The 18,799-nt window shown below is 40.7% G+C and overlaps 1 protein-coding gene across 4 annotated transcripts in view; it reads left to right on the forward strand.

Moving 5' to 3' along the window:
- The window catches only part of TAFA1 (TAFA chemokine like family member 1), a 341,779-nt gene that overhangs the window by 106,574 nt on the left and 216,406 nt on the right, over positions 1-18,799 (forward strand). Inside the window, exons 1-2 of one of the 4 annotated variants that reach the window (XM_068906761.1) lie at positions 4,437-5,140; positions 7,199-7,319. In XM_068906761.1, the coding sequence (XP_068762862.1) occupies positions 7,202-7,319 (118 nt within the window). In that variant the 5' untranslated portion in view covers positions 4,437-5,140; positions 7,199-7,201. Of the gene's footprint in view, positions 1-4,436; positions 5,141-7,198; positions 7,320-18,799 lie in introns of those variants that run through there. The other 3 variants (XM_009678668.2, XM_068906760.1, XM_068906762.1) reach the window with 3 other exon arrangements.

Genomic DNA, 18,799 nt, shown 5'->3' on the forward strand with positions numbered 1-18,799 from the left:
GTCTTATGCTATGCTTTCCTACTTCTCTCCCCTTCATCCGGTATTGCTATTGGTGGTTCAACTCTTTGTTCATTCCAGTACAGGCTATTTATGATGCTTTCTGTTTATTTTAATGGATCTGGCTATGACATCTGGCTGGTTGATGTTTCCTGTACCTTAAGAGAGGCCGATAAACTTCTGCTTCTGCTAAGCAAGTTGTTTGGAGTGGCTGCAAAACAAGGAGGAAGGTGTTACAAGGATGCCACATGCAAATAGAGGATAGGAAGCACCTTCTCTGGGTGGGGAGTAGCCACCAGGTTTTTGTGCGCTAAGTGTACCAACCGGAGCTTCTCTATCCAGTGTGATGTGCTGTTCCCCTGGTGTCCCTGTATGATAGGGAAGAGTCCCCTTTACAGCATAGATGCATCTGTAGAGGGAACAGAGCAGAATTCCTGGCAGAGGCTGTGCCTGAAGTGGAGCAATAGCTGTGTGAGCTGGTGCCTGTGGGAAAGGGTTTCCCTACGTGTGTAGCTCTGGTGTTGCTCCTTGGCACACTCTGTTCCTCTTGTGTTACCCTAGCGGCAGTGCATTAGCAGCATGTCCACACAGGATGGTTGAGGTGAGAGAAGTCTTGGAGTGTTAGATAAGGTAGGAGGGAAAAGTCCGAGACTTGTCTGGCAAATCCAGGATTTTGGCTTTCACCTGAACCTCTCTTGCTGTTCTTTAAGCTTCTGGTGTGTGTAGTTTCTCTATTTGGCCAGAAGAGGCAGTAGTCATAGACAAAGAAATCATTAGACTTTTCTTTGGTGTCTTGTTCCCTCCCTTGCTGTGGGGAAAAAACTTGCAGCTTTTTGGCAGGCTTGCGGAGTTTGGGGGCTTTTTTTATGCTCAGTATGGGTGCACTCTTGCATAACTATTGTATCTCCTCTTGCCACTGGAAAAGCTAAAGGAGAAAACCTGACAATACAAACTGAAGGATTTAACTAGTGTTAAAGATGTGGGAAGAGAGGAAATTCATTCAGTTCATTCATTGAGGTTGGGATGACCAGGTCTCCTTCAAGAGAGGAGGAAGAGTGGGGGGAACTGAGACCGGAAGGGCTTTGGGCAGCAACCGGAAGTAGGGTTTTCCAGGTTCGTATCAAAAATGGAGGTAAGGTAAAATTTGCTGTTAGATGTAATGTGGCTCTCCTAGAGTAGGAACATTCATACTGATGGGCTGCAGTGTGCGCTGTTTTTTGCCCAGTCAGCAGCCAAAAGCAAATCTGGGTATATGCAAAAGACTTGTAGGGTGGGAGGATGCAGCTTAGAGGGATGGAGAACAGATCTGTAAAAAGCAAAGCTGCATTGTCCCAGGAGCACTAGAACTAATATGTTTTGCATTTCAAACGTGGTGCGCCTATTTCAGATCCTGTAAAATATACGCCTGGGATTTGTTATATTAAATCTCTACATGGGAAAAGGCATGTGTGGGGGAGGAGGAAAAGAGCAGCGGAGGTAACATTCAAAAGTAGAGGCCAAAGGCCCTTATTTGAGTGCAACTGCCAGTCCACTGTCTGCATGAGTCTGACTTGCATATGCTCTCCTCTTGTGTGTCACAAACTTGTGATACATAGAGGTCCAGGCAATGAGGAGCATTATTTTTATTTCCTTATTTTTTATCATTCACTTGGCATCTTCAGATGAATGGTAGAACCTGGAAAAAAAGGCTATTCCTGTGAATACAATCCTTATTTGTTAAGGAGCCTATATCAAAGGCAGTTTGCCTGCTGACCCTTTGCAACCTGCCTTCACCTAGGGAATATCGCGTATTATCAGAGGTGGAAGGACCAAGTAAGAAAGGGGACAGATGAGAAGACTGGGCTGCTGAGAGGAGTAGGCAAGCACTGGTAGGATGGAGCTACGAACGTCTCCCTCACCTAATACCCTCGCTGTCCCCGGTCTTTTCCATACCTACATGTCTCCGTTGCTCCCAAGATGGGCACATCACAGGTTCAGCTTTGCCATGGCTGCTGCCAGAGAGTGGGAGGGAGTTGAGGAATCAGACTTCGTTCTTGAATGCTCTGCTTCCCCACAGTTCTATCTACATCTTCCCAAGATACTTCTCTGGACAGATAATGTCTTGTTCATAAGCTGACTGCTCTGGATGCACAAATTGCAGATCTCCCTAGCCTGTGTCTGCTTTTTGCCCCTTTTCCCCTTGGACCATGCAACCCAAAGGCTGTTTTGCCCTTTTGCAGGGCCCAGATCCATCGTGCTCCAGTGCTGAGCAGCACTGCCATTGTACATGAAGGTTGATATGTCTTTGCCCCATCTCCCTTTTTTCAGAGATAAATTTTTCTGCCTTACCTTTTTTCTGACAAAGGATTTGGCAGTGTGCAGCCTGTGCACTGGCACTTTGCACTTCCTTCCTATATTCTCTATCCAGTCTTTTCAGTAGCCCCAAATTCAACACATGGGTTTGTGGGCACAAGTAAAGCAACACTCCCGGTCAGAGATGTTGATACCCAAAATGGGAAGGGGAAAAAGTAAAGCCTCAAAGCCTCAGGTGAAGATGACACTATACCCAGCTGAAAGCGGGATAAGAGGAGCTGCTTTGTTTTGTTGGCCCACTGAAAGTTAAAATTGGCAGCAAAGATATCAAAGCAGGTGTGAGGAAGCTACTACAAGACTTGCCAAGGACTCCTCTGCTCCTGTCTGATGCCAGGAGCCAGGGGAAGAGCTAGAAGTGCAGCCTGTTTCATGTTCTCTTCTGTTCCTCTGATCTTTCCCCTTATCCCATGGAAGCAACATGTCCCATTTTTCTGAAGAGCTTGTCCTGTGCAATAGCAGCATCTGTCAGGGGTTATGGTGGCATTAGCCTCATGGAGCTAGGAGTCAGCAGTGTTTGGCAGAGTGACAGTTCTATTGTACCTTACATAAATCTGTATCTTGCATAAATCTGGCTTTGCTTACTCTGCCGAGGTGTGTGGTCACAATTTGTCCCATTCTCCGCCTTCTCCATGAGGCCCTTTAGTTGCTTTTTGCAGTCCCTCTCCCTTCTCTCACCTTGCAGCTCCTTAATCCTTACCCTTTTCCTCTTTGGCACCCCACATGTCCTAGAGGGAACATAATTTGCTTAAAAGGTGCCATTTTAAAATAACTTCACATCACCTGCCCCTCTGAGGTGCTGCAAAAAGCTTGCCATGCCCCTGTGGAAAGAGGGAAGGTGTTGAGCTTCCCCATAGCTTTGACAAGAACCCACTGCAGCCCTTCAGCCCTTGCCTTCTGATGTGGGCCTTGTGTTCGCAAGTGTGCCAGCTCCATGTGTTTTCATACAAAGCACCTGAAATAAATGCTGACATTTTGAAAGCATCCCTGGTCACAAGAAGGCTTGTTCTGAGCTGCTGTCTCCCCACAGCTGCTCTGGGCTCTGCTAGGAGCTGTGCTGCTACAGGGGCTGGTGTGGGGACGATCTGCCTCCAGCTCTTGCCCGTGTCACCTCGTATCTCCCAATTGCTTTATGATAGCAAGGTTGTAATGAGGAGCTATTCTGAGGCACTGTGTCAAAGACAGCATAATGATCCTGTCAGTCTGTAGGACCAGTCTTTTCATATGCATTACCCAATAAAATACAGTGGCTCTGAGGGAGGCATACAGTCTGTCAAGGAAAGTCATAGCACTTCTTTGTGAGAGCCTCCACTGAGAGATGCATCCTTGGATGTTGAGAAGGAGGTACTTGAGGGGAAGGGTACTTATTACTGTTACTATTTACTATTGTTTGGTGTCTGGAGTTGGTAAGCAGTGAAGGTATATGCTTCTCTACCACTGATCATAGAGGAAAAAAACCCACATTGTGTTACACTGCACTCTGGGCTCTTAAAATGGAAGCTTCTGTTTTTATCTCCCAGCATTTCTCCTTCTGTAGGCAGAAGTGAGAGTCATAATGCCAAGTGAATGGGTTTTTTGGCCATGTATTAAAGTACATACAATTGCTCTTTAAAAAATAATTACATATAGTACAAGAAGAAGAAGAAACCAGACTATTCCTGTAAATGGCCACTTAAGAGACGGACGATAAATAACTGTAATAAATAATTTGGTATATCTGAGACTTGGCATATAGGAGTGAAACAGTGCTCTCCTCCCATTGTCTGTCGAGATGCATCGGAAATGGAGTTGTAAGGAAAGATTTTATTCAGAGCTGCAGCAAGGTGTTGAAAAGCTCCTGCAAGTGTATAGGTTTATTCTTTTGCATTCCTCTGTCTTTCCCTTGTGCTTCTACACACTTTCCTTGCACCACCCTTCCGCATTCATGAGCATGTACCGTTTGCCTGTAAAATGGGATAGGCTTCCTTAAGTCTCACTTGCCTCTTGCAAGCAAGTGTAAGAGAACAAGCCTTGGGAGTAAAGCCTCTGCTGGCATAATTAAAGCATCTCTAGGATTTGTCATTGGCTACTGCATCTCCTTTGCCACTACGACTCTTTTGTCTTTCCATCGGTGCTCTTCTGCCTGCCTCTGCCCATTCATACCTGCTCTCCTGACGGAGAAAGCCAGCTGCTCTTTTGATAGTCGGCGCCGTGCGGAGTCTCGATGTGCCAGTATTTAAATGCTGCTCCGGTTGTTAAGCCACAGCGCCTAGCAGAGTGCCTCGCTGTGGCGTGCAGTTGAGGGCTGTGTCGCTTTAAGGCATGTGATACTTCCCAGAGCAGGGATGTATTGAAATAGGCTACGGTACTTACAGCATCATATAGCAGTGTACGTACAGCTGCCTTACTCTGCACTGCTCGTGCTGGAGTGAGGCTGCTCTGTGATTAAACATACACTGAGCCTCATCCTTAAGTATACTGGAAGCTGCAAATTATCTCAAGATCACTTTAGAGATCTCATCAAGCAGAAGGTGCTGCTAGGAGATGATTTAAAGGTGAAAATGAGAAGGTTTCCACCCCTCAAACCTTGGCCACTTTTCTGACGGCAGAGTCTGAGAGTTCAGATGTCTTTTCTACTCTGGGAATAGGATTTGTAACGAAAAAGGTTTTTGTTTTTTGTTTTTTTAATCCTGATAAAGAAGATTATTGGGAAGCTATTAAAAATCCTTTATTGTGGTACAGATGGATTTAAAGAAGTGTTAGATCTTTCCAATGAACACTAATAGAGTGCTCTCCTCTTGGTTGGATTATTCAGGTAAGGAGCTTCCTTAGGATTTAAGATTCAGAAAGCAGATCTGGAGCTCAGATAATAACTGGAGGAGTACTTGCTGTGTTTGTTACTAGTAATAAGATGATCTCTTTGCATAAAACTGTGTGAGATAGCAGTTTGCTTTAAAAAAAAAAAGTACATGAAGAAATGCTTGTAAGAAATGCTGGGAACTGAGCAAAACTAGTTTGAAACAATGTTGGTTTAGAAAGTGTTTAAAAAACAAACAACAAAAAATCCAGAGAGTTAATAATCAAAATATGAGGTGGGTTAGGTAAGTCTTCTGTCCATGTGGTTAAGAATATGATGTCTGGAGAAAGACACAGGAGCATTTAGCAGACCAAGTTTGGCTTTGCTTCACTGTTTGCCTAGGATTTATAAAGTTCAGTTTAAATAAGAGCCTGAATACCTCCAGTATCACTATGTGTGAGAGTCACCTTTCCCTTCTTGCTTTTTGTACAAAAAGCAGGAGAGCACAAAAAATTACAATAAGGCATTAAGTCCCGAGGACATGGGAAGTCTGCTGGGAGCTCCCTGCTTTGAGGGAGTGAATCTATTTTGCAAGATTACTTGGTCTAAAAACAGGGGATAAAAAGTATACTATATACAGTAAACAGTAGGGAATTAAACTAATTGTATGCTGAATAGTGTATCAAATGCCCAGTACAGAAAAAGGAATAGTCTTATGCTAATCACCATGTTTTGCTGTTTTCAGCTAATTATACTTGTAAGTTCATGTGTATTTTTTTCCCAGCCAGTTAGTCTTTAAAAGCTTCTGAAAGACAGTCTGCTTTAAAATAAGAAAAAAAATCTTCTATGTATATATTTTATTGACACTTACATTTCATTATTATTTAATGCTGCTATCTTTTTCCACTGCAGAAATCCTCCTGATAGGCTACATACCAGCTTCTTATTTTTTTTCTTAATTTTTCTGTGAAGGCATGATGTTTTTTTTTCTATGCAAGAGATTTTATCTTCCAAAGTGTATCTTCCTCTGTGAAAACTAGGTTCAGCTGATTGGATTATTAGCTAGGAAGAGGCATCGTGTCATTGGCTGAAAAAGGAGAGTGCCTGAAGTTTGATTAATTTGGCAATATGAAATGCAGCAGAAGGTGTCGTTAAGGGAACCGGACGATGTGTAGCGTAGCTGAGCCTTGCAAACCTCCCGATCCTTGCAGGCGCTGAGAAAGAGCTGTTGAAGTTACAAACTCGGAGAATTTAGCTAGTTAATAGGAAAATAAATACAAGTAGGAAAGTACACACTCACCTATATTGGGTGGCCAAATATGCCTGCATTAGGATAGAGAAAGAAATTGTCCTTTGTGGAAGGAAAAAGACTCTTGTTGCGATCTCTTTTGTGAAAAGATCAGATCTTCTATCTAATACGTAGAAGTTCTGTTGGACCACGCTTGAGATATTTTTACGCTGGTAGGTCAAATAAAAGGAAGCTGATTTTTATCTAGAGATTAGAACAGAATTCTGAGAAACAATTACTTTGTTTAGCAGACAGCACTGATTAAAAATTAATGCTCACAGAAGTCAAAAACAACAATCTGTTACCTACTGGGTCGGTATTAGTCTTACAGTCTCGGGAAAGGAGTATGTTTGAAATGCTTCTGAGACATCTGCTAATGCTATATGCCTATCTGTAATATATTGAAAGTAGTTCTCTTCCTGTCTGAAGATCATGGCTTTTGGCTGGTTTTGTGAATTCCCCCTTTGTCAGTTCAGTGGTAGAACAGTGTGGGAATATTTCCCAGCCTTCTTTTTACATTGGGTTTGGGGTTTTTTCCCTAGTACTCGGATCAGTATAGTTTCACTTTTGGCACTGAATTATTAAAGTTATGCAGGCTTCTGTGTTGACGTTTCGTTACCTCAGCTGTCCTTTTTGGATATGACCTTTGTTGTGCATCCTGCAGGGGGAAAAATAACCAGGAAATGAAAGATGTTTAACAAAAAGGAGTTAAAATGTTATAATGGAAGCTGACTATTCTGTGTGCTGTGAGGCGATGGATAATAATGTGTGTCTAATATTTTGTTTAGAGAATGGCAGTGGTCTCTGCAATGTCCTGGGTCCTGTATTTGTGGATAAGTGCCTGTGCAATGCTGCTCTGTCAGGGGTCCCTCCATCACACTTTCCAGCAGCATCACCTGCACAGACCAGGTAGGACTGAGATCAGCTGTGGGATGCCATAAGGTTGCAGGCTCTCTGCCCGTGCTCATGTCTGTCTTAATAAATGATTGAATAACCATAAAATCCATTTTATTGTTTAACTTTTGAGTTGTTTGCCTTGATACCGCTGAGTGTCTTTTCCAGTCAGCCTAACATGTGTTGTGCTTTGCCAATCTGATGTTGAAGTATTCATCTTTTAACATCATCTTCTAATAGCTTCCCAACATAGGAATCCCATTTGAAAAAACAATTTAATTTCTGTCTCTTTTTTTGTCTTTATTCCTATCTCTCCATTCTCTTCCTTTTGTGCAGTTATGAATGGAAGTATAGCTTGAAAGACACTGTAACAGCATAGTTTTGGATAACTTTGCTTGCTGTGTATAATCCAAACTGGACGCAGCTTGGTCACTTAAAATACTGTTAGCAAAAACCCACTCGGTCACTAGTGTTTATCTGAGGTCAGGAGTTTACCCTCATGTAAATGAGGTACAGTGATATTAAGATTTTCAAGTTTACTTCTGAAAATTGATGCAGTTGCAAAAGTGCAACCCAGGGGAGAATGTGGGCCTGTGTTTCAGTGGAGTTAGATGTGTGTAAGGTCAGAATTAGTCCCACGGGTTTGCAATGGAAAATCTAACTCATTTCGACTATAATGATCCACAGACTGCACGTTAGTATTTTTTACTATGCTTGTGTTTTTCTTAACATGATCAATTTCTATTAAGTTTTCAACTCTTAATTACACTTTGAAGCATATGTGCCATGTTAAAAATTGAGGAGTTGGTATAGTCTAACATAGTATTATCTAGCTAAAATTTGACAGGGCAAGCATGTCACTTTATAAATACTGATTCAAAGAAAGGAGGGAGAGTTCTTAAGAGCTTTAGAAATGAAAGATGGAAAATGTTAACCTGTAATGATGCATCATTTAATATGTGGCAATTAGTACTTGATGGTAATTCCATTAGATTAAAAGCCATGAAAAGTAGATGGTCTTGAACTGTAAGCGTTTCACAGTCTAATGATTAAAAGTTTTTTTTTCCTTTCTCAACTATTTTCCTTATCCAGAAGTCTCAGGTATTAGCATCCTCTTGCTTTCTTGTGATTAAAATATGCATATTATAGAGCACTAGACCTCGATCTTTGATAGACCAGCTCTAGGTGGTTAAACTAGGGCATTAGACTAACTAATGTCATCTTTACTAGCTGGCACTGGAAGTTTCAGAGTAGTTGAAGTTTGAGTGGTGCTGTTCATATTTGGGACCTGCAGAGAAATAAACAAAAAATTTATTACAATACAGTTGTAGGTATTGCTGCTGGTAATCTGTGTCTGTCCCTCAGTGAAGGAAATAAAAATAAATAAATAAAAAATAAGCCCAGCTAAATAACAGGTAAAAGGAAAATGTAACCTTGTTTTGTAAAATCAGTTGAAACAAGTGACATTATGAGGAAAAAAATGAGCTGGGCAGATTCAGAGCTCTGCAACATTTGCCTAAGCTTGAAAAATCACCTCTTTTATGAAGCAAGAACAGCGAGACACTGAATGCATACCAAGTGTTGGGGAAATGTGAAAAATGACAAAATCTTTCACTCAGATGTGATACAGATAGAGTGAAGGTTTTACAGCTGCCTCATCACCTACTTAGAAACAGCCAAGCTTTTCTTCTTGCGAGCCTTTCCCCGGCAGCTTCTGCATGCCCTACATGAATAAGATTGATGGTGTTCTGATCCCAGGCAGCCAATTTCAGTCTCTCAAGAAATAATCCACTACACTGACAGATGAGTGGAATTTGACATGATGTTCACCTCGGATTCAGATTGTGCTGCACCTGGGAAGTACCAGCTACTGAGTGTCCTTTGGGGAAACTCTTAGAGATTTTGGACAATTTCTGCTGTCACAACAGAAAATCAAGACAGTGTTTTTTCTAAGGCCATGCGTTTGGTCTGCCAACCAAATGCAAAGGTTGTACATAAAAGGGATGGAAATATGTTAACTAGCAAACTGGGTGATTTTAATGTATTCAACTGCAGTCCCTGAGCACACCCTATTTCTCATATTTATAATATTAGGAATGCGTCATTTACTTTTAGTTAGTCACTGTGTAAGTAAGATTAAAATGTTCAGCCAAATAAAAGTGAATAAAAAATGGATGCAGATGAGCCAGTGCATAATCTCAGTAATTTAATATTTGGTATATGAAATTTCAACTTATTGAATCATGGCAAACATAGCTGTAATCAATAGCATGCTCAGCATACCTTTTTCTTTCAGTTCGTGATCTTCCATAGATAATGAGATGCTCTAAAAAAGATTCTAAACAGTTCAGCTCCAGCATGGGGCTACTTTTGTATAGGGTAATTAAAAAGGCACATTGCACCCTGTCTTGTGCTGCTTGTACTTTATGAGTGCAAGAGTGTCCCTAAGAAAAGAAGGTGCAGATTTAAAAAAAAAAAGCTATTTTAGTGGATTTAGCATAATAAACTTGAGCTGAACTCAGTGAATTAACACAGTGAATATACCAATATATTGGTTAAGCCAGTTTTGAAACCCTAGAAATGAGGGGTAGCATATGGAAAGGTTACTTTATCATCAAAGTCGATTTCTGAGTATGTTTTCCTCTTTAAACTTTCTTAAGCATAAGTGTCTGAGTGGGTTGCAATAGATTTTTACACACTGTATGTGCAAACATGAATTTAAAGCTTCCTTTCTGTTTAGTATACAGTTTTGTAATTCAGTACTACTTTATTCAGTTAGACAACCTGGCAGAAGGTACAAACCTGAAAACAAATGAGATGAACCATTTTGTGTGACAGCATTTGAAAGTGACTGTAGCTTTATCTGCTGTGAAATGTTGGCAGAAGGGCACAGATAGTAAGGGCATAGTAAATATTCCTCAAATATAAAATAGGTTATGCTATATTATTTGTCCCTGTTTAAGAATTAACACAATGAAAGGTTTAAATGCCTGCTATTAAATACTCTTTAAGTATTGGTGAATGTTTCTTCTGAATGTGATAGGTGAGATGGGCAGAGTAGATTCTTGTGCTGCTTAAGTTGGAGTCAGAGAAGACCTTACTTTGGTGTAAGGTAGCAGAACACCACTGCAGTGTAATTCCCCTTGGGTAATAAACATGCTTTTCTGCTGTTTTTTATAGGGATGTATTTTATTTCCATGAAAATTATGTTAGGTGAAGGTAGTATGAAAGTATTCACAGGAAATAACTTTATGTAGAAACAAGTCTTTCTTTTTTTTTAACGTGCCATTTCTGTCCAATATAGTAAGGAACAGCAGTAATGATGAGAATACCACGCTGGCCATCTTAAGCTCTAACGTACCCACAGTTGTAGAGCTGTTGAATTGGCCTGAGGATTAGAATGGACAGGCTGTGATTTGCAGAGTTAGCCAAGTGCCTATGATAGTCCGTTGATCATCTGATTGACAGAATTGACTCCTTCCTAGAGGCAGGAAGTAGACGCTGGCGTTTGGCAAGACAGTAAGATTAACAAATCGAGTGCCATCTTAAAAGGGTTCCAGTCTAATAATAAAAAAAACATCTAAAAAAAAACCCTCAATCTTACAATTCTTAGCAAATCTTTCATGGCTCTGTTCTGTGAATGAGACCTGTTTTGCATGCAGTGAGGACCATGAGTTTCCACTGAATCGCAGTGGACAACAAACTGGTCACACCCTGCTTAAAAAAGGGGAGCACATTGAAGTCGCCTATAAGTCCATGCAAAATGATGAGCTAAAAATGCCATGTTACTCTGTGGCTTACATACACTGTGAAGATATGGGGCAGATACAAAACATACCTGCTATAGCAATGTTGGGTTTTTTTTTTGCAAATACATTATTTTTAAAATAGGCCTATTCAGAGGAAGAAATCATGAACTCAGTCAAGACGGCAATCACACATACATCTACTAAATACCAAGCTTTACATATTTACCTTATTGTGATCGCAGTTAATCATGTGCCAATTAAAAATCATCTCAAGAAGTGGCTCTCTATCCAAACTGAGGAGAAAAATCTGTGTCAAAGCAATTCTGTACAAAGTAACAACCGCCATCAACCTAAAAGTGCTCTGAGCATATTTCTTAGACAGACAGCATTTTACAGCAACTCAAGTCTGTAGCTGAGAGCAAAAAATTTCTTAGTTCTGATCTTGGTCTTCCCACTGATTTTTCTAGCCTTGGAGGAAATGGCATATTTTCACATTTCAAAAGGTCTACTGTTTTCATGTTCCCCAAATTTGTGGCTAGTCAGTTCAGGACAGCCTGGGAAGAATGCTGGTCTGAGTCTAATTCCTCACTAAGTGTGAATAAAATAGTTTCTTCTGTACCAAGCAGAGTAATTGAAATTCAGAAGATTAATCCGACAGGGTTTTTGCTCTTGGTGTTGGTAAAAGCAGGTCTAGGACGAGGTGCCTAATATATGAATGTATATCATTTCTGTGATTAGTGAAAATTGTATTATGTGTGAGTGCAAGCTCTTTCCCTCATTAGACAATGTCCAAAGTACCATACAGGCTATGTTGTTGCATCCAGGGGATCAGGTTAAGGTCATGAAAGCTGACAACTAGTGTTTCTTGCTGTGTTCATTACAATGAACAAATTGAGAAGATGAAAGACATGATTCGGGTGTCATTTACACCAGCAGAGAGACAGAGCACCATGAATGTGCATTTGTTCAAGCTCAGGAAAGATTGCCTGTAACTTGATTTCCAGTGTGCGACTGTGGAATACAGTCTTGTCTTCGATACTTCTCTGCTGTTATATTGATACCAGTTGTGTTCTCTGGCCTCCGCAGCCTGTCCTTGAAAACGTGCAACTGTCACCTCCTGAGTAAGGAAATCCAGGCTTGAGGTATTTGCTGTGTTTCTTGGCACAAAATTGTTTGAATATAGGTGGACAAATGTATCTTTATGTATTTTGTATATGCAGAGGATTGATGTAATGAAATAATCACTTGGATTCCTGGCAGCATGATAGCAATGAATTACCTCCTGTGTTTGTGATGCACTTGTTTACAGTAACTGCTTTTATAGAAGCATTGCACCCTGTGGGTGGGTTTTGTTTTGTTTTGTTTTTTTGGATGAAGTAAACCTCCAAGGGAAACAACAGGGCAAGGGGCTGTGTTTGCAGCTAGAGAAGTTAGCCATGTTTTTCTGGGGTACATAAGCCCTTTCTTTACAGAAGAGAGTCTATTAAAGTGGAAGAGGTATATATGTATTCCTAAGGAGTAATGAGGGTTTCAGGGAGGGTCAAAGCTTAGTTACTCACCCAAGAAAGGGCTCATACCTCCATTGTAGGTGGAGGAAAGCTGTTGCCGGTCACACTGCTGGATGTGATGCTTAGTTACTTTTGATCCAGTCAGACAAAGTGAGCTGAGGGGGGGCAGGTGTTGCAGTTCGATGGGCCATGAAGAACACGGTGGCCAAGGTGTGTGCTGGGGCACCGAGCAGCCCACCACGCAAAAGGCTGCTCCGCAGGAACCACTGGAAGCGTTTCTGCCTTTCCCTTGTCACGCACCTCCGGCAGAAGCGCCAACACCAAGGTGCTGATAGAGGTATTGTGAGAGAAAGGCTTGCACGTGCAGCTGGCATTGACAGAATCTGTGCTCTAGCTTGATTCCCACCGAGTCCTTCCTCCCACCCACGCTCTTCCCTGCAGATGCTGCTTTGGTTCTCCCTAGGTCTCATCTGCAGACAGCCACGGATGCAGGAGCAAAGCGCATCTGGGGACACATGGAGCAAAAAGCACCTCTCTGTGTGGCAGCTCAGCAGCACATGGGCTGCAGCCCCAGCAGGTGCCTTCCCCTCCCACACCCTCCATCTCTAGGTGCAGCCTTGGGGCCTCAGTGAGTCAGGAAGGGGCCTTCAGCGAACTCTGCTATTTGTAGCTTGCTGTCAGAGTATTAAAGGCTGTGAGAATTCATACTATGATGGTTTAGCCCTAAGGAAAACTTTCCACCTACGAATATAAACCCCAAAGGCAATACACGTTGTTCTGAACTGAAGTATTTATCTGCTAATAACATCAAAAACCTGCTTTAGTGATTACCCTACTTAAGTTGAAGACTCATTTATATTTTAAAAGGCAATATCCAAGTGCATTTCCTCATAAGGTGGATGTGTTTTCTCCCATTAAGCTTCATATTGTTTTATTCTTTCCCTCCTGTAGTCTCTGTATCTTCTTTTGAACGCTTTCTTTTCCACTCTGCTGTGAAATCAACCTTTGCTGTGAGCAAGATTTATTTTCCTGATGGGATTCAGCATTTCTGCTATTTCTAGATGCTCTGTACAGAACTGTTCTCTCCAGCTAAACTTATTCGAGCCCTGGAACAGGGCTGGATACCTCTTTTCATTGTGCTGCAGGCAGGGACCGCTAGGACTGCAGCACAGTTGGAATCTAAATGTATTAGCCTGTCAGTGATGCCCAGTGGGGAACTGGGGGTGTAAATTAAGCAGAATGAAGTTAGGAAGCCCCATGTATATGTCTGACTCATATTTCTATGCTCTATTTAGAAGATTGTTATCTGACATCTCCCTCTCTTGTTGATATTACTCCTTTTAGAATGGCAGCTTTCCTCTTTTTCTTTGCGTTGGGTTAAGAAACCACTCCTGCTCTTTGAAAGTCACTTCAGTGACAGCAGGTGCAGGATCAGGCCTTTTGGCTGTTATCTGATAATCAATAATTGCATCATAGTATTCAGTTATAATTCTTCTCTTACTTTGAAAAAAACACTTTGGAAAGTGAATTGATGGCAGAAATTGAGGAGCTTAATAGTCAGCCTTTTTTTTAATGATATTAATAAATCTGGATTTTCAGAATCCAGTCCTAAATACTTGTTTGGCATGACCAATGCACCTGCCGTTTCGGTGGAAGTCACCCATTGGCTCATGATCCTGAGGTCAGTCTGGAATTAAGTGCTCTTCTATGCCTCAGTCCTAAAAGATACCGAGCAGTTCCCAAAGAGTCCGCAGCCCAGGCAGCAGGGGCAGTATTCTTCTTCCGTGGCCTGGAGCTCACCTCCATAGTGATTCCTTAGAAATATCCAAGTGAAGAGGAACATGGGGTCAATTGCTTATCAGAGATGGCTGAACTTCCTCCTACCCCGCTATTCTCATTGCGGTGCCTTGCCTTTGAGCTACATGTCATCTGAGATGTGACTGCTCTATACCAGTAGCTCCCACAGATGGTCATGTGTGCTGTGTCCTTATACAAGAAATATTCAGACACATTTTTAAAAGTTCTGAGGGTTTATTTGTATATCACACACTCTACCTCCCACTGAATGAACAGGCAATTAACGAGCAGCTTGAATGAGACTCCTTGTGTCTCAATTAGGAATGCTGAAGGTTCAGGTCATAATATGCATTTAGTCTATGCTCCTGGAGAATCCAAAGTGCCTACTGGATTAGTAATTTGATTTTTCTGTGGATGATAAAATCTGGATCAAAAGCCTTCAAATCTCCTAACCACAGAAGTGATTTTTGCTCATTGTTTTTAACTTGTGTGAAAGTGATATTAATGGAGAACTTGATCTGAGATCATAGATGATTTCAGATGTTGGTTTATTAGAAAGTGGGGGGCTTGATGTTGTAGTTTTCCATCTTCCAAATAAAGCGTGCAGCCAACAGGCTGTATAGATGAGCCTGGTCTAGGCAAGAACCTCAGAACTTAACTGCACACACTTTGATAAAACTATCTTTAGTGTCCTCATTAATGCTCTTCAAAAATGCAGTTAAATATTTCTGGCAACCAAAGCTTCAGTGTAATTTTACTGTATTGTAAAGGGTTTATTAATTATAATCTTTTCTTGCAGGGTCTACTTATGTTTGATCATGATATTAATAAGTTGCCAAAACAAACTAGAGTTAATTGTGTTTAATTAAGTGATTGGAAGCGAAGAAGAATACTTTATTTGGAAAATCAGTTTCATTGATTTATATATTTATTTTTTAAAAACATGGATAAATGAAGGGAATTTATTGTTTAGCACCTTTTCCCCACATGAATAATACAGTTGTGGCTTTATTAAACAGATTCAAGGATGAAAATAAGTTTTTTTTATATAAACCTATTAATAATTAAATGCTCACATTCTGAATCATTCTGAGCTTAAATAAAAAACAAACAAAAGTGATGCAATGAGATCAAGTAAAATTGATACTCACAATAAGGTAGTGTTCAGTGCAGTGTATTTTTCAAAATACACTCCTTCAGCTTCATTTGGAATTTGGCTAAGAGTAGGTTGGATAAGGAAGTTATAGTAAGATAGCTAAAATGAGACTGGGTTTTTTTATAATGCATATGAAATCAGTTAATTTCACTCTTCTGAAGATTTTGAACACCAGCCTATTACACATATTACTGCTAAACTGAGTGTGGGATTCTGAGACCCTCACACTTTCTAGAATAATCAATTTCCTAAGTTGTAATGTTTTCTCTTTTTGAAAAGACATGTAGTTTATTTTGTGCATTCCTTGTTTCTGCCTTTATATTCTTTATAAACACTTTTACTAGCATAAGATTCCTCTGTTATCCCAGCAGCTGACTAAAACAAGTCGTCATCCTTTTAAATGGGATAAATCCTGCCTGGACATGTATGTTCAGATATGCCAGCAGCTGTCCCTTTCTGAAGAAGGCCTTGTGTGCCCTTCTAACTCATATCAGCTCTTGTGTCAGTTTGCAGCAGTGTTGGACTTAAAGGGAGGTCTGCTGTGGCCAGAAGGCTGCCTTTTTTTCTAAAACCAAGTTTCTTTGTGAGTTGGTATAATACAAGGTATTGTCCTTGCCTACAAGTCTTACAAATTTAAGCAAGGCTTCAGGGTGACATGAACACTTCTGTTATGAATAGCATTAACTTATCAAGTTCTTGGTTTCTTCCATGGGATGTTGTAAAACTTGGGTAGCACAGTCATCCAGAAGGCACTACTGTGCATTAAAATGAAAGCCCAACAGATGAGCTGAAGATGGTAGAGGTCTTCGAAAGAGTTTATAATTGGTTTCAGAGTGCCAGGGTAGGATCTGACAGAGAATGATTAAGTCCAAGCCAACTGCCACATCTGTAGTATAATTATTCCTGTAGTAATATTATATTTTGAGTAAAATGTAGCTTCTTTCCCCAGATCATTAAGAACTGGTTTTCCATGGCTGAAAACTCATCACTTTCTCCATGAAGACAGCTGCCCAGGTGGTGTTTCTTAACCTTGTTTTGAGTTTTCTCCAACGAAGAGATGACCCTTTTTGTTCTAATTTAGTTTCTCTTGGTATTTCTATTATCCCTTTCTAGTTGGCAGGCAAGGAAATCAGATGTGCATCAAATGAAATCATTTGTCATGGATTAGCGCATGCGAATGCCTTGATGACAGTAGTAGACAAAAGCCTGCAAGTGTCTGAATGCTAAGCTAGGGAGAAAAAATTAATGAGGCCAGAATACCATTGATAGTAATTTTAGATGAGTTTAGTCAACCCCTAAAAGTAAGATGACACTATTCTCTTTCCACCTTTACCCTAAGACTTCAATGCAAAGGAAAAAGGGGTGAGGCTTCAAGGCAATGTGCAGGGACCTCTGCTAAGAGGGAGAGGGTCCATGGAAGCTCCAGGCTTTCCTGGGGCAATTATGTGTCAGGGCTCTCCTCTTCTTGATTAAAACCTATCTGTACCTATTAGCAGAGGAGGAGGATGGGACACACAGTGAGGCAGGAGCAGAGATGACTGTCACTGATACTCCAGTGTGCGTATCCCAGTTAGTCACAGCATATTGGGGGTCTGATGAACTGCCAAGTAGGATATTTAAATGAATCATGAGGAGGTGGAATTATATTTTCCTTAGTGTCTTGGTTGGAAATGTCTTATGCTTTCCTTACCCCCCAAAGACAGAATTGGGTAACTGTTTAATGCTGATCTGCTACTGTTGACAATGCACTGAATTGAACTAGTTACAGTAATTATTAGGTATTTGTCTCATGCTTTGCTCTCTTAATGTTTGTTACTCTACTTTTATTATTAGCCTGGTTAGACTCAGTCTCAAGTCCTAAAAGATTACAGCAGGCTCCACTGAGCTCCCTGCTTGAAGGACAGTGTAAGGAAGAGCTGGAGTGTGGTTGTAGAAGGGCTGCTAGATGTCGCGCATGATATGTATGTTAGCGCATTATATTTCTGTCCCCCCCGCCCCAAACCCACCTTTAGGAGAGTGCAGAACACAAGGGCTGCAATTCGGTGGAAGCTAGATTACCTGATGTTTTCTGAAGGTTTTTACCCTATTTCAATCTTTCTTTTTTTCCTCTCCCGTTCATTCAATGTCTATATCTGTCTTCTTCCTTTTGAATTAGTTTCCCTTATTTTCTCTTGCATCTTTATGTAAGCTCTCATGGTATTCACTTTTCTGAAAGTCTCTTCAAACCTCCTCTTCTTAGTCAGTGCACCTTGATCTGATGTTTGTGAGCAACAAAATACCACTTGATTTCATCCCAACTGGAATAACACTCACGTTTTTATGAATAAATAGTTTCAAACATAGCTGTCTGGAAAAATCAAAATGGAGCAGTTTGATCAAAAGGTGTGACATGCCAAAATACATTTTCAACTTTCTCATATTGACACTGTATTTTATTAAAAATGGTGTTTAGTTTTAATGTTTCCTAATACTAAACTGGAGAAAACAAGAATTATAGCTTTTCTCACTCATAGGAAAATTTATTTCTGTTAATCCAAATTTTCCAATAGGAAAAGCTTCACAGGTATTTTTTTGGTGCCTGTCTCTACAGTAGACTGTATAGAAGGCAATATACTACCATTTGTGTTTTTCCTATACTTTGATTTCAAGCATTTGTGCTGGAACCAGACCGTCATCCTTTTATGTCCCCCAAAGTTTTCCTCTGTCTTTATCCTACAGTGACATCGAGACTTTGTTTTGAGGACTTGATACCACAGAAATAAATGTTCTGCGACTCAGACCAGGCGAAGCAGGCTCAGGAAAGCAAGCTCTTGATTGAGCAGGACCAGTTTTGAAAATGAACAAATGCTGGCAACAAACATAGGCACAAATTAAAGGGAAGTGGATTTTTGGCTGTCCATGTCAATTGTTTGACAGTTTCTTAGCAAAATGGTTCCTTGAATTTTTAGATTGGATTTGAATTGGCTTTGAGTTGACTGCTGTGTGGTGTTTTGTCATAATGTGCTTCATATGAGCAATGTGGTTTCTTGTACTGGTTATAACAAGTCTTAGAAGAAAGGTATGTAAGCCCCTGAGTCACATTGTGCACCAAATTCAATCTACTTTGAAGTTTTTTTCCCCAAATACATGTATATTAATCCTGAAGCATTTTCTGGTGTTAGTGTTTGTTTTTGCTTTGTTTTTCTTGATGGGAATGGTTGTGGTTACAAATGGATGAAACTGCTGGTTTAATGAAATATATTGAGATTTTGGGGTCTTGTTCCAATCCAATGTGGAATGAAACGG

This window comes from Struthio camelus, chromosome 14 (assembly GCF_040807025.1).
Source record: "Struthio camelus isolate bStrCam1 chromosome 14, bStrCam1.hap1, whole genome shotgun sequence".
In the NCBI taxonomy this organism is placed as follows: domain Eukaryota; kingdom Metazoa; phylum Chordata; class Aves; order Struthioniformes; family Struthionidae; genus Struthio; species Struthio camelus.